This window comes from Aphelocoma coerulescens, assembly GCF_041296385.1.
Source record: "Aphelocoma coerulescens isolate FSJ_1873_10779 chromosome Z unlocalized genomic scaffold, UR_Acoe_1.0 ChrZ, whole genome shotgun sequence".
Classification (NCBI taxonomy): domain Eukaryota; kingdom Metazoa; phylum Chordata; class Aves; order Passeriformes; family Corvidae; genus Aphelocoma; species Aphelocoma coerulescens.
In genome coordinates, this window is record NW_027184085.1 from 53,458,061 (window position 1) to 53,471,524 (window position 13,464).

Sequence of the window (13,464 nt, forward strand, 5' to 3'; positions counted from 1 at the left end):
TTACAGTCACATTTGGAAAGATCTTAAGCCCTAAAAAACCAGTGTAAAAATGGAAGAACATACACTTCTTATATTTCACTTCTTACCTCACTTGCTTTACTTCTTTACGTATGGTTTTAGACAGCGTGAATGCCTTCTTCATTATTTTCTTTATGGCCACTGTTCTACCATCACTGAAACAGAATGAAATGCTGTTTACAGAGTTTTAGGACAACTTCACAAGCCAGCAATACTACACAAATGGGGAACAGCTTCATACCTAGAGATCAGGCAGAGAATTTAAGCATGTCCATATGTGGCTGTAAATCTGAATCCAAGACAAGGGACAAGATCCTGTTTCTTTTGATAAAGGAAGCATTAGTGATTACATTCACGCAATCTTATCTGTGGCCAACATTTGGAATGTGAGTGCTAGAGTCAGTTGAGGTAGTTTGATGACAGAGTAGCAGTAAAGGGAATGTCAGAGCTAGAGAAACACATACAGCCACATCCCTGCTATCCATTAATTCTGGCTACTGTTCTGTAGATCCTGCACTGACATTTAACATGCTTTTTTTCTCATAGGATTGAGCATTCTCAGCAAAGAAGCAGCTGAACTTGATTGAGAGCAAAGCAATTTTCCTTGTTAGAGTAAAGGAATACAGTGGAGATACCTGCAGGAATATTAGTGGTGCCCACCATATAAATACAGAGTATGAGGTGGCTAGTGTAGCAGTTGTAGGTGTTTCACCAATGACGCTGAATGTCCCATTCTTACATTTTTCACCCTTGATGAATGTTTTTGACCGTGAGTCATCTGAGGAAAATGATGATGATGATGATGATGATGAAGAAAATGTCACCATTCAGAAAGAAGAAGCAAAAAATATCAGTGCTGGACGCAGTATTTCATCAATGAAGTGGCTGTGATTTTCCACAATCTATGCTGAAAAGGCACTTGCTCCCCCAGCCAATGATCCTAAGTAAGCTACTTTATCCTGCAAAGCCCAGATACTTCCCTGTGTATTCAAATGGTAAGTACTGCTTTGCATGTGTTCTGCTCCTACCCCTTAATTTATCTCTTCTATGGGAAAAACTGCTTTCTGGATAGCAGGATATGGCTATGCCATTTGTCCTTATAGTTACATGATATGCACCTTTATAATTTGATTCAGACGTGAAATGCTCTGAATCTTGAGTCGTGTCATCTGGTTTAAGGAAAAGATTTATGTGTGCTACTGTAGAGGATGTCATTCTTTAGTGCAAAGAACCTAGCTTTCTCTGCCTGCATTTTACGAAAAAGGGTTGCATAAAAGCCTTAGTTTCAGATACATTTGAAACAGCAAGAGCCATTCATTAATGGATGCAGGACATCTTATGCACCAACATTTTAACAAGTTCCTAACAGAAAAAGAGGAACCACAACCAAACCAGAAGCCTGGTATGTCAAATATTCCACAGCCAATATGTGGTGCAGAAGTCAGATGGTGATCTTAACTTACCAGATTTGGCCTAACAAGATAAATTCAAGCTTTTTCACTGCTTATCAATGTAAAGTGGCAAGAATCAGAGATCAAGGTGAAACTATAATACAGTAGATACTGCAGTAAATGAGTAACATATTGACTTACTATCTCCCAGTCTGGGTGAAGTATTTCTTCCAGGACATGTTGGCAGCTGCTGCGCAGGAGCTCAGAGCAGTAACACAGCTGACATTGGAGTCACTGGGTGCTGGGGGAGCACTCATCATGCTTCCTGTTGCTGTCCATATAGTGCAATCTAGATGGGTTGTGGGATGAGAAAAGGTACATGAAGGTTCCTATTATTGCACAGGTGGAAACTCCAGAGGCAAACAAATAAAAGAATTCTCAAAATCTTTGCATCTTATCTGCTCTTGTTAATACTTAGGAGAGAAAGCCATTGCTTGGAATGTGACTGCTGCATAAAGAGTAAAAAAGTCTCAAAGATGATTTATTGCCAGAGATACTTCTCATTAATCCACAGGATTTGATGCAATTTTTATTTCTCTGCTCTTGAGATGATTAGCCCTTGCTGCTACATAGAAGCTGAGGACAGAACCCAGGGAAGGAGAGCAAACCCTGTGCCATACTTTAACAAGTCTATTTGGAGCTCCTAGAGACTGTAAAGTACAGGAATGTGGGAAGTGATTCTGACACCAGAGAGAAGGCAGAGAAGAGCAACAATACAGTAAGAGGAAAAAACTCCCAGTGATCTCAGTGTACATTTTTTAATGTCTGTTGACCAGGTCACAGTAAAAAAAATGGACTGCAAAACAAATTTAATAAACTACATATCATGTCAATTAAATACATATCAACTCCAATTAAAATCCAGATTTAGCCAGTTAGTCTCAGAATTGCTGAGACCTCTCAACTCTCTCTGGTAGAAATATCTTGCTAAGGAAGTTGCTGAGGAAGTTCAGCATCTCACCTTGAATCAGGACTGCCATGTTCCCACACCATAGTATTATCCATATGCAGTTCAGAATTGCATTGACATTTGAAGCTTTCTACAGCATTCCACCCAGAAATACATTACGGGTCCCTGAGATAGCTTTGAGAATAAGAGTGCATATGTATCTATATCTCTATATATGGTGCAATACACCAAAAAAAGAAGTTATCTTGAAGAAAATAAGGCTAATTTTTCACACTGAGTGCTACATACCCTGGTACAGCACTGCTGATGTGTTTTCATTCAGATAACTGTGCATTTCAGGCCACTGTGGGTAGCTCTGAACAACTCTATACAGAGAAGATATACTGTCTGTGACCTTATAATGTTATCAGTCCGCATTAAGTTGTTAATCATCACTCTTAGGTCTTAAACAGTATCGCTGATTTGCAGGTTTTTTTCCAAGAAAGTTACATCTTTCATCTTGAAGTTTCCAAATTAATTTTAATGTGTTATTTTTTGATCATGCTTCTAATTTCCCTCATTCTCTTTCTATTGCTTCCCCTCACATGTGATGCTTATGGCATTTTCTAATTTACTATCAGCTGAAAATTTTGCTCATGTTACATTTTGCTGTATTGAAGAACACTTTTCTCCATTTCTGTTTTCACAAATCTGGATTGAAATTCATTTTGGTTCCTGTAATCAAATTAATTTCTAAGCCAAAATCTCTTCTTCACAACAACAACAACAATATCTTATCAAAGGTATACAGAAATTAATGTTCAAGTCTAAGGCTGGAAGTATCTCTACTATATATTATCACAAGAACATCTTGACACTGGCAACACAACTGAACACAGATAAAGCAGACATCTGCTGAGCAATTTCTCCCAGAGACAGAAAATGAGAGAGTGTACAATCAGCACAGACCTACCAACTTCAGCAGATTTCTACAGATTTACCCTTTCTGAGGATCTAGGTATTGTTTTCCTTCTGCTAAATCAAGGAACAGCAAAGTAAATAATCTATATGTATTTTAAATGCCACATAGTAAAGCATATAATAACACCTGAATTTCTTCTTAACTTGTTTAATTAGAACAAATTAAATCATAGTTTATTGAGCAAATTAAATCATAGTTTATAGCCAGAAGATAGAATAGAAAAAAAACCCTCCAAACTTCTGGCCAAAATGAATTACTTTCTGTAGCAAGTCTGCCACAGACATCATACACTGAGAGAAATTAAGATAGCGCTATATCCCTCAATATATTTGTGCAATTCCAGGCCAACTTAGTGAGAACAATTATACAGAAAGATATATCCACTGAAGCCACTGTAATTTATTTTGTTCAACTCCACAGCTTATCTGTTTATTTTCGGGTAGGCTTGTCTTTTGCAACTGACAAATCAACATAATTAAAAAGAAGGAAACTGTTTAAAATAACTTTGTCATCTAAAGCTTTGATAAACAAAAATATGAGTGATCATCTCACAGAGGTTACAGGGATGAAACATTGGATATGTCTTTCTCAAACTGCTTCACTTTTTGCAAGACCCTTAAAATATGAACAATATAATTGAGATTATTTCTAAAAAATTAATAAGGACACTGATCACAGTATCAAAATTACAAGTTACTAACCTTGTTTGATGCAGTTGAAATCTATAATCCAGCTTTCATCCCAAAGCATCTTTTGTTTCTGATATTGAAACCACTACAAAAATAAAACAAAATCATTCCTAATGTAGCCCTCCTGTCTTTGAAGGAATTAAATCAGAGATTATTTTTATAAAATATGAAAACTTAAAAGTATCCAAATTAAATCTGAAGAGTAAACATCCAGCATATGTCTTACAAGTAACATTAGAACCAGAAGTATTAATAACAGGCTTAGAAGAAAACAGCATCTAATAAATACATTAAAAACTGTACAGGCTATATTCCAGAACTAATTACGCATCATATTTTGCATTGGATACAAACTCTCCATTAGTGTCAACATTTATGCATTTACATTTCAGCCTGGACATCAGATGAGGGGTTTACATCATCTCATCTCATGGAAGTGCCCTGTGCTATGTAAGTAAGAACAAGAACACATTTCATCCCAATCCCGAGATAAGGAGCAGTTATCTTATATCTTGGAATAGAATTAGCCCATGAACTACAAATTAGGCCATATTCCGTCAAACACTCTCTCCTAAAGAATATTAGGTAGGGTTTCTGTGGCTACTTTGTAAAGAAGGCATTGACCTAATAGCTGATTTTCTGTAGAGCTGACATACAAAGCTAACATTTACAGAGTGTAAATACATGCTTTCAAATGAGCACCAGATTAATTATACAGTTGTTATGACTACAATGTCAAAATGTCAAATCAAAGTATCATTTTACCATCATTATACCATTTTTTGTAGTGCAGAATTTAATACTAGGAATGATGCATTCATTGAAACAGGTAACAAAAGCCCAGATAATGGATAAGAAACAGGTTATGGAGATTTTGTTGATATACTGGTTGAAATTGTGATAAATATAGAGCTCACTGAATCAAAATCAAGTCATTTATTTCAAAAGGCTTCTGAGGAAAAAAACCTACATTTTATCTTGTAAAGGTATGACTGTACAAAGACATATTAGCAAGAAGTGAATACTAGGCTTGCTTCCTTTGATACTGATATCAAAGGAATCCTTTCTGCTACTCGAGGCTTTAAAGAAGGCACTAGTTTCCTAGACGGTTCTTTTTACATTATATCAATTCCTGAATTGGATAAAATAATCTTTCCTATCTTGTTATGATAAAACCAATAAAACTTTAAAAACCCATGATGCTGCTATTGAAGACGTTAGCAGGAATATGCATATAGAAATGAAAGAACAAGAAAACCCAAAGTACTCCAAATCTACGGAAAACCAGCAGAAATAATAGGTTAATTTTGCTACAAGACCGTTAAATAAACACATGCAAGGCCAAGAAACTCCATCGTTCTTTCTAAAAAGCTAGTTATCTAAAACTGCCTGAGCTTCTCATCTGTCCAATTGCATATTTCTATCAGATCATATGGTTTTACAGGAAAGTTGCTACAAACTCATTGGCACAACTTCTTTGTGGATTATGAGTGCTCAAATAGCTTTCAACAGTGCTTCTGTTCCTACCTCACAAAGCCACACAGTCAGGCACAGAAAGAAAAAAAATATAAGGTGATTCAGGCCTCCCTTAGTACCTCAATTTGTGGGCCATCACCTTTCTCCTACTCACTCCCTTTCAGTGAGCTGCCTACCACAGATGCTCACAGCAACTGCAGTACAAGATGGAAAGAGGGGAAAGAGGAGCCTATAGTTTTATAGGATACAGAGGCCAAGCTCTAAATAAATTACATATTACAAACATAGTCAATACAATGATTCTACAACTACCATATTCACCTGACAACCTCTGCTATGAAACTCATAAATGCATTTTTTTTAAGATGCAGATACATAAGGAATGTAGATCCTCTTTCCCAGAAGCACTATTAAATAATAAGTCATAATAGCATACTCTCTTCTCTTAATACAGACATTTTCTTTCAAAGACACCCAAAACTACTTCTCCAATATTGATACACTCCTCTATCCTCATTCCCTTTTTTTCATTCATGAGTCTGCTACAATAATTGATAATTACTATGCAGAATTAATCACTTTGAACTGAATCAAGCTGGTTGTTACACTAAGAAAACAAACCTATTAAAAAAATCAACCAACAAAAACAGGAAAAAAATTATCTTCTCCCCATGATTCTTTTGAGAATATCCTAAGTTGAATGTTTTGCTTTTAAAGTTGTATTTGGACTCTGAGATTAGCCTCTTGTGGAGTTAGTCCCTTAATGAATTTACCTAATTTTTTTTTGAATTATTTTATAATTCTGACCTCCATAGGGTTTGAAGCAGTCAATTTCATAACAGAGTTTTGAGTGAAAAGTACTCTTACTTTGCTGGCATCCCCTACTTCCCATGTTGTGGAAAATCTTTCTTTCCTTTACCATAATCTACCCATCCGTCTGTTAAATTCCACCTCAGTCTTCTCTCAAGTACAATGTGACTTCCCTCATAAGGAAGCTTTAAAAGTTGTTTCCCTTCTTTCTCCTTTTTTCCATAGCACACAGGTGCTGAATGCAGAAGAAAATCTCTCCCTCTACTAGGAGAGAGCTCCACTATAACAAAATCATGGATCTAAGAGAAAGGAAATAGGAGTGAATGGGTACTTACCATGACTGTCAAAATGAAGCCAGTGCAGACTAAACATATTGGTAAGACAATTGCTATCCTAACATCAACAGAAAGAGGGCATTCCCCACAGTCTGCTGGACAGATAGAGCAGCCTTCTTCTTCCTCACAAAAGCCATCTCCACAGACTGATTAGAAAAGGAAACATACATCAGAAAATTTTAAGGCAGTTTCATCCATCCACGAGATTGTATTCAGATTTAAACACATGGTTCTTGAGCTGGGAAACCTCAGAGCCCCAGAAAGAACAAATTTTGAAGAATTCAGAGATACCATCCCAGCGACTTAAAGAACAATCTGAATTTCTGAAGTAATACAGGTTCTCTCTGATCAGGTTAAATGTTAATTACATCTGAGCCTTTGACACATCTTGTGTATAAATCACTTCATCACTACTGTGTCTCTCATTATGTTGTTTTTCTGAAAGTCGAAGTTCTTCAAGGCTGGCATTTTCTTTTGTATTCTTTGTATTTAATCCAGTCCTTGTGATCCCCAGAAGCCAGTGACCCTTCCTCAGGAGCAGCAGAAGACACTGGGGACTACAGAAAGAAATCTTGCAAGCCACACTTCAAGTATTTCCTTTACTTTACTCCAAGGTCTTATACAAATTATCAGCAGTATCAGATGTAATTTAAAACAAAAAAGTTTTAAATAACAAAACTCCTTCTGCCATGTCTTGAATGGTCTTTCAATTTTACCTCTGTGACTAAACTAGTATCGTGCTATACTTCAGCCTTGAGAGATGAGCTGAAGGTATTAGTCTGTCATTATGTAATTTTTTTAAAACAAAAAAGCCTCAAAAAAAATCCACTGCTCAGAAATAATTCTGTTTCAGCCTCATTAATTCCAGTATAATACCAAGATAATAACAGATGTCACTTTCTGCCTCAGGGGTAGAGATGCATTTTAAAAAATTTCTTCTCAGATATATTCTAAGTTTCCTGGAACAGTCAGCTGCAGTTGTTTTGAAATGAGAAGAAAATTCTACAGGTAAATACTTCTAGTCACACTGTTTTACTTTGTGTTTTTTTTCTTTTTTTTCCACAACATTGGGAAATATATTCTCACACATCCAGAAGAGTAGCTAACAAGAGTATTGTGATGACACTCTTGTTTTAGCCAATAACCTTCTTCAAGTTGTGTGTTTAATTTACTAAATAAGTCCATTTTTTAAATTTTACATCACTAACAGAATTGCTAGTTATTTCTGCTTCCCTCCACCCAGGTACACTAAAGTGAATGAAAGACTGATGCCCTTGGCAGCAATTTTTAATGTGAACAATGGAACCAATATGGATTTCTACCTTTCCAATATGTTTAAGACTAGTCTGCTCCCTTTCAGAGGAAGAGTGTCCAGATCCTCAGAACACTAGCTGGAGGAATATTCGCACATTCCCACAAACTGCAGACAAGCCTTGTAGTGCCTGAAGCCATTTGTCATGGTATTTGACTTTACTCATTTGATAAGAGTGGTTTTCTACTGTTCTAGATTAATACTCATGTTAGAAGCTCAAACTCTTTTTCAGATTTCAGTGTTATGTGAAGAAGAATTTCAGGAAGACATTTGTGTATTTTCAAAGGTAGGTTGGGGTAGGAGTTGCTTTTCCTCTTGGTAGCCATGCATGAATGATAAAAGCACTGAGATTGGCAGTCAATAAGCAATTATCTCACATTTTAATTTTATACCATACCTACTGCAGGAAGGACTGTGGTTTTTGCTTCCAGAGCAGCTTGCATTCTCCCAACTCTGATGTGTGCAATGAGAGAAGTCACACCCACATGAACTAAAACAACCTGTGAAACAAGTAAACAAACCAGCAAGCATCAAAACTTCACTTGCATACAGTAGGCTTTTATAACGAGGACTAACTGACTGTGGTGTCCTTCAGAAGAATTTGTGCATTTTTTTCAGAATCAGGAGAGACAGCTCATGTGAGAAAGACTGGTCTGATTCCCTTCCTGGTGTGTCTTCTTTTCACTAGGCAGGGCTGTCAGCCCTACGCATCTTGCCATGTATGCTTTCCTGTTATTTCTTTCAGGTAGAAGCTCCCTAATGATCATATGAGTGAAATGTATTGTTAGTGTGGACCTCAAATGGGCAGATTATGCTATTTGTTTTCCTCCCATCCCCACTCCTTCCATTAACTACCTAAGGAGTAAAGCTGGTACTTCCCAGTCAAGTCAGTTGGGAATTGATAGTACTTAGCTATATGCATAACTTGTACAATAACACATACATATAAATGAAATGGGGAACATGTACATTAACTGCATTAAATTGCTAGCAAGTAAGCTCCAGAAAGATCAAATCGGGTAAAATCCTATGTGCAATAAATATACTTTACCTTGGCAGTCCAGTTTCTTTGGCTCATTTTGCCAGCAGTAGACAAAGTGTGAGTAAATATCTGACCATCGTCTGGGATCCATGGACCACATATTCCTCCTTTAGCCTTTAGTAAACATATTCAATATGTCAATAAACCACAACACAATGGAAGTCCTAGCTCGTCCTGGTTTACTTTCTCAAAATTACTTATGTTCTCTAACAGCAAATAAAGTGCTGTTTTATAACCAAAGCTATTAAAATGCCAAAACACAAGCAACACTGTTCTGTGACAAAATAAAAGATAAAATAACAGAGAAGCAATTGATCCTATACTCAGTTAAGATCTTACATATACTGTTATTTCTTAAAGCATGAGTCTCAGTAGTGTGCTCATAGAATGAGTGATCTTATAAAGCTGGTTCCCTTTTTCTGGATTTGCTATGTTAGAACCAGAATCATACTCCACTTTTAATATTTCTCTCAAAGGGGTTTATTTATGTGTCACTTTTGATTTATGTGTCCCTCACAGCAGCTTACTTTCTTTTTTCTTTAATAAAGAAGGGAGGCACATCTTCAGGGCCTGTTTGCAGAGCATTTCTCAATAAAGCTATTAAGATGTAAACCTCCTACATCTGCAAACACAGAGGATTATTTTGGCTGTACAAAGATCTTGTCGTTTTTTGTTTACTTGAAAGGATTAAGCCTGTCTCCTAACTCCAGATAATTCTTCAGACACTACTTTCAAAGGACTGTAAGAAATAAACCAAGTCAAAAGAAATGGTGAACGTTAACCAAAATAAAATGTTTTAGAACTCATGACACTGAAAAAAATAAAACAATGAAAACCCAAACTCCTCTCAAAGAATGGAAAAATCTTACTTTGAAGTGAATGTTTAATCTTATGCAGTGATATTCAACTGTATGACAGTGAAATGGCATAGAATTTTTTTAAGCAGAAACTCTAACATTTACACTATTATGAAGAAACCAAATGATGCATGTTGATGAACATGCTTTTGTTATTTCCACACCTTAATTCCAAGCAGAACTAAAAGTGAAAATAGAAATAATGGAGAGGTCACCACCGTGGTGGGATGTTGATGGTTCTAGACAAAAATTTTGATGTGATGATTCCAGCAGGGATTCCTCTTTTAAACCAAAGTCCTGGTGCCAGCTAAGGCTCTCAGGGAATCATTAATAAAACAGGTCCTTAAGAATAGGCTGCCAAGAAGCAAAATAGAGCTGTTGTGGAGTCATTAGACCTTCACACAGAAGGGTACATGAAACAGCTGCAAGATGTGTAGACTAGGCTTCCAATTACACCACCTTTGATCACAAAGAATGTGTCACATTGCTAGACGGGAGATTAACTAGAAAAACTGGGCAACTGCATGGAAGTTTTCATGCAGGGTAAGGCTTACCTCATAGATTAAAAAAACTAAAGGTGTTCCAAACTCTATTTTTAGAATCAGAACTTTAAGTATTCATTCAAAGAAGGACAAGCCAAGCAGACAGGCTAAGAATGGATCTTGCTTACACTGCATAAACAAATTTTGTTATCCTATATTTGGATTCCTTTTTTTGCTCTGATACAATAGAGAAAAACCATTCCATCTAAGGACATGGTATATAGGCTTCTTCAAAGGTTCTACAAATCACTGCTGGTGATACTCATCGCCTTAAACTCCAGTAATCCAAGCAAATTATTCACAGTCTATAAAACAGAGAGACTGGAATACCTCCAATTGAAAATTTACCCTGCTTGTTTTAGAATGCAGTGACCTGTCTTTCTCTGTTGGCTGCACAGTGATCTAAGTCAGGTCCCACTAATGAGAGATTCTTTGGACTGCCTTGTCCAAAGATCCAGACACTTGCTTTGCACCCTCAGCATCCAGTGCAAAAAAAAAATTCTAAAACTGACAGACATTGCCACAACGGTTTTAGTGAACTATAATTTGTGAATATATAGTGAACTATGTAAATTTGGTTTAATTGTAATCACATAAATACTTCATGAACTTAAACCTGGTTATTACAATGATGTCTCATCCAGTAGCAAGAACAGAGCACATGATGCTGCACCATCACACTAACCATGAAGGCTAAAGGACAGGAATGAATGTTGGCATGGTAGACACAGCAGTTGTCCCCATTTGCATCTTTCCATCTGGCAGGACATTCATGCTCCTCACAGAATTCCTTTGCAGCAGTAGCATTGCTAACCAAACAGGAGAGAGAGAAAAACTTTTACATCCATTCCTTGCTCTTTATCCTGTACAGAGAAATTAGCAGCAAAAACATATGCAGTGAAATAAACACGGTTGAATCATTTCCTTCTCTTTTGTTTTACTTCTGGTTGAAATGCTCCCAGAGCACTGGAGATTGTTGTCAACTGGACCTCTGCCTACTGCCATGTACTATGAACATCTAGCAGATACTGTGCTGCAAGCAGGGACCAACCTCCACTTCTCTTTCCAGCCTGACTTAATGACCAGGCGGGATTACTTGGCACTACTTTATCTGACAGAGACAAAAACACCATTATTCTTCTTCTACTCTCAGACATATGTGTCCCTGGCTACTTCTAGTCTCAATGTTTTCAGTTATATACCTTCATCCATGCATGTGATTCATACAGAACATTTAGATCCAGTCTTTGCTCCACAATCTAAATTGCCAAGGAAAATAAGTATAATGGACGATATCAGATACCATTCCCCAAACCACAAATTTAGCGTAGACTTTATGAACAGACTGTTCTGTAAAACGACTTTTGAAAACTTATTCCTGAAAGATGAATATATTCACCTGGAAATGTGTGATGCAACACTGTTTCCTCAGTTATACTTTCAGTGGTTATCACCCTAATAAATTTGGCTGTAAGATAAAATTGTTTCCTGTAAACATCATTTACTCAGATACAGCCAGAATTAATTGCAGTTCAGCTGAAATGTAATGCACTTGTGTTGGATCTTTATAAAACAATTCCAGAACACAGGATTTATTTTTTGGCTTGTTCTTAATGAAAGTATTAGCTAGTAATGAGTAGATCTAAGACAGAAGGCTTTGCTTATTATGAGAAGACTGTTTATGATGACAAATAAACAAAAACACAGGATTAGGTTAACATAGATTGTACTCATGGCCAGATTTAAAAGGGCATAGACATATTTGAAACATGATATGAAAATATGTCAATCTCCAAAACATCTAAACAGATAAAATACTAAAATTTATTAGCCTTTGAGATCATATGTGAAGTTAAGAAAAATACTTAATTAAGTTGGTGCCTAATTCTATAATGTATTTTTCTTTAGGGCTCCTTTTTAAAATTTATCCAGTATTCTGCATTTTTTATTCAGTAACTTCATCACAACTTCACCCAATTATGCTGATGCCCATACACAATGGGTATTTGGGTCAGCCACTGTAACCTTTAGTGTAAACCAGATAATCTTCTAGTTAAATTGAGATGCAAATTTGATCCCTTTGAAAAACTGCAGCATAGATTTATCTCTCTTTAAAAATATTTGCCATCTCTCTATTTTCAAGATATGTATAAGTACACAAAAAGCAGACTTTTCCAAATTTCTTACGGATTTGAGTGTGTGGGTCTCCCTGGGAAGGCTAGAAAAATCAGATTCATGCCAAGCAGTGAAAAAACCTGCCTCATGGTTAAGTTCTCAGAACTATTACTAGCCATACATTTCAGAAAATGTGATAAACAAATGTTAAGTAAGTTTCTAAACATAGTACATAGATGATAAAAAAAAATATATATCTACTTTTTCCTGTTGCAAATAGATTGTGGATCATCTTTCAATACGAAATAAAATAACTCTGGATAACAGCTTTTATAAATTGAACTTTGAAATGTGAACACTTAGGCAGAGAAAAATGTTCCATAAACATCTCTTACACAATAGCACAGAAAGTGGGGCTGCACCCTCTGTCCCAGGTGTTCCTGTACAGGGATGGAGAATTGCTACGTACACACAGAAGTGTGAAATCAGAGTGTATTATCCCCGGATTTATAGATCCAGATCTGTAGATCTGTAGTTGCACCCCTACATACTCTCTATTTAACCACTGTGATGTCCACAGTCACCAACACAGTGTGTGAGTTGACAAATAAACTTTCAGAGGGGTTTTAATCCCATAGAAATCAAGCAAGGTTTACCACTGAATTAAATGGATTCAGGGATGGACTATCTCTTTTTCATATCCATGTTGTGCACTTCAATCACACTTATGATTGAAATGAGTATATAATACAGAGAGTCTGTGACTCATGCTTAAACTTCAGCTGTAAATTCCATGTGTAGAGAAGGCAAGAAGTGATGTTCAGAGTTGCACTGTGACAGTAGTTATGTGCCCTGTCTCTAGCAGGCAACCATGCCATGATGGCTGGTTTGAGAGCAAAGGGAAAAATAGCAGGGCAAACACAGCTACAAGAGACCTCAAAAGATG

The 13,464-nt window shown here is 36.5% G+C and overlaps 1 protein-coding gene across 1 annotated transcript in view; it reads right to left on the minus strand.

Moving 5' to 3' along the window:
• Positions 1-13,464, minus strand: part of LOC138103877 (atrial natriuretic peptide receptor 2-like) — a 41,960-nt gene that overhangs the window by 24,183 nt on the left and 4,313 nt on the right. The window contains exons 4-10 of the mRNA XM_069002487.1: positions 11,089-11,212; positions 9,014-9,118; positions 8,360-8,462; positions 6,651-6,796; positions 4,042-4,114; positions 1,611-1,758; positions 87-173 (exon numbers count right to left, since the gene is read on the minus strand). Coding sequence (XP_068858588.1) covers positions 87-173; positions 1,611-1,758; positions 4,042-4,114; positions 6,651-6,796; positions 8,360-8,462; positions 9,014-9,118; positions 11,089-11,212 — 786 coding nt within the window. The remainder of the gene's footprint in view (positions 1-86; positions 174-1,610; positions 1,759-4,041; positions 4,115-6,650; positions 6,797-8,359; positions 8,463-9,013; positions 9,119-11,088; positions 11,213-13,464) is intronic.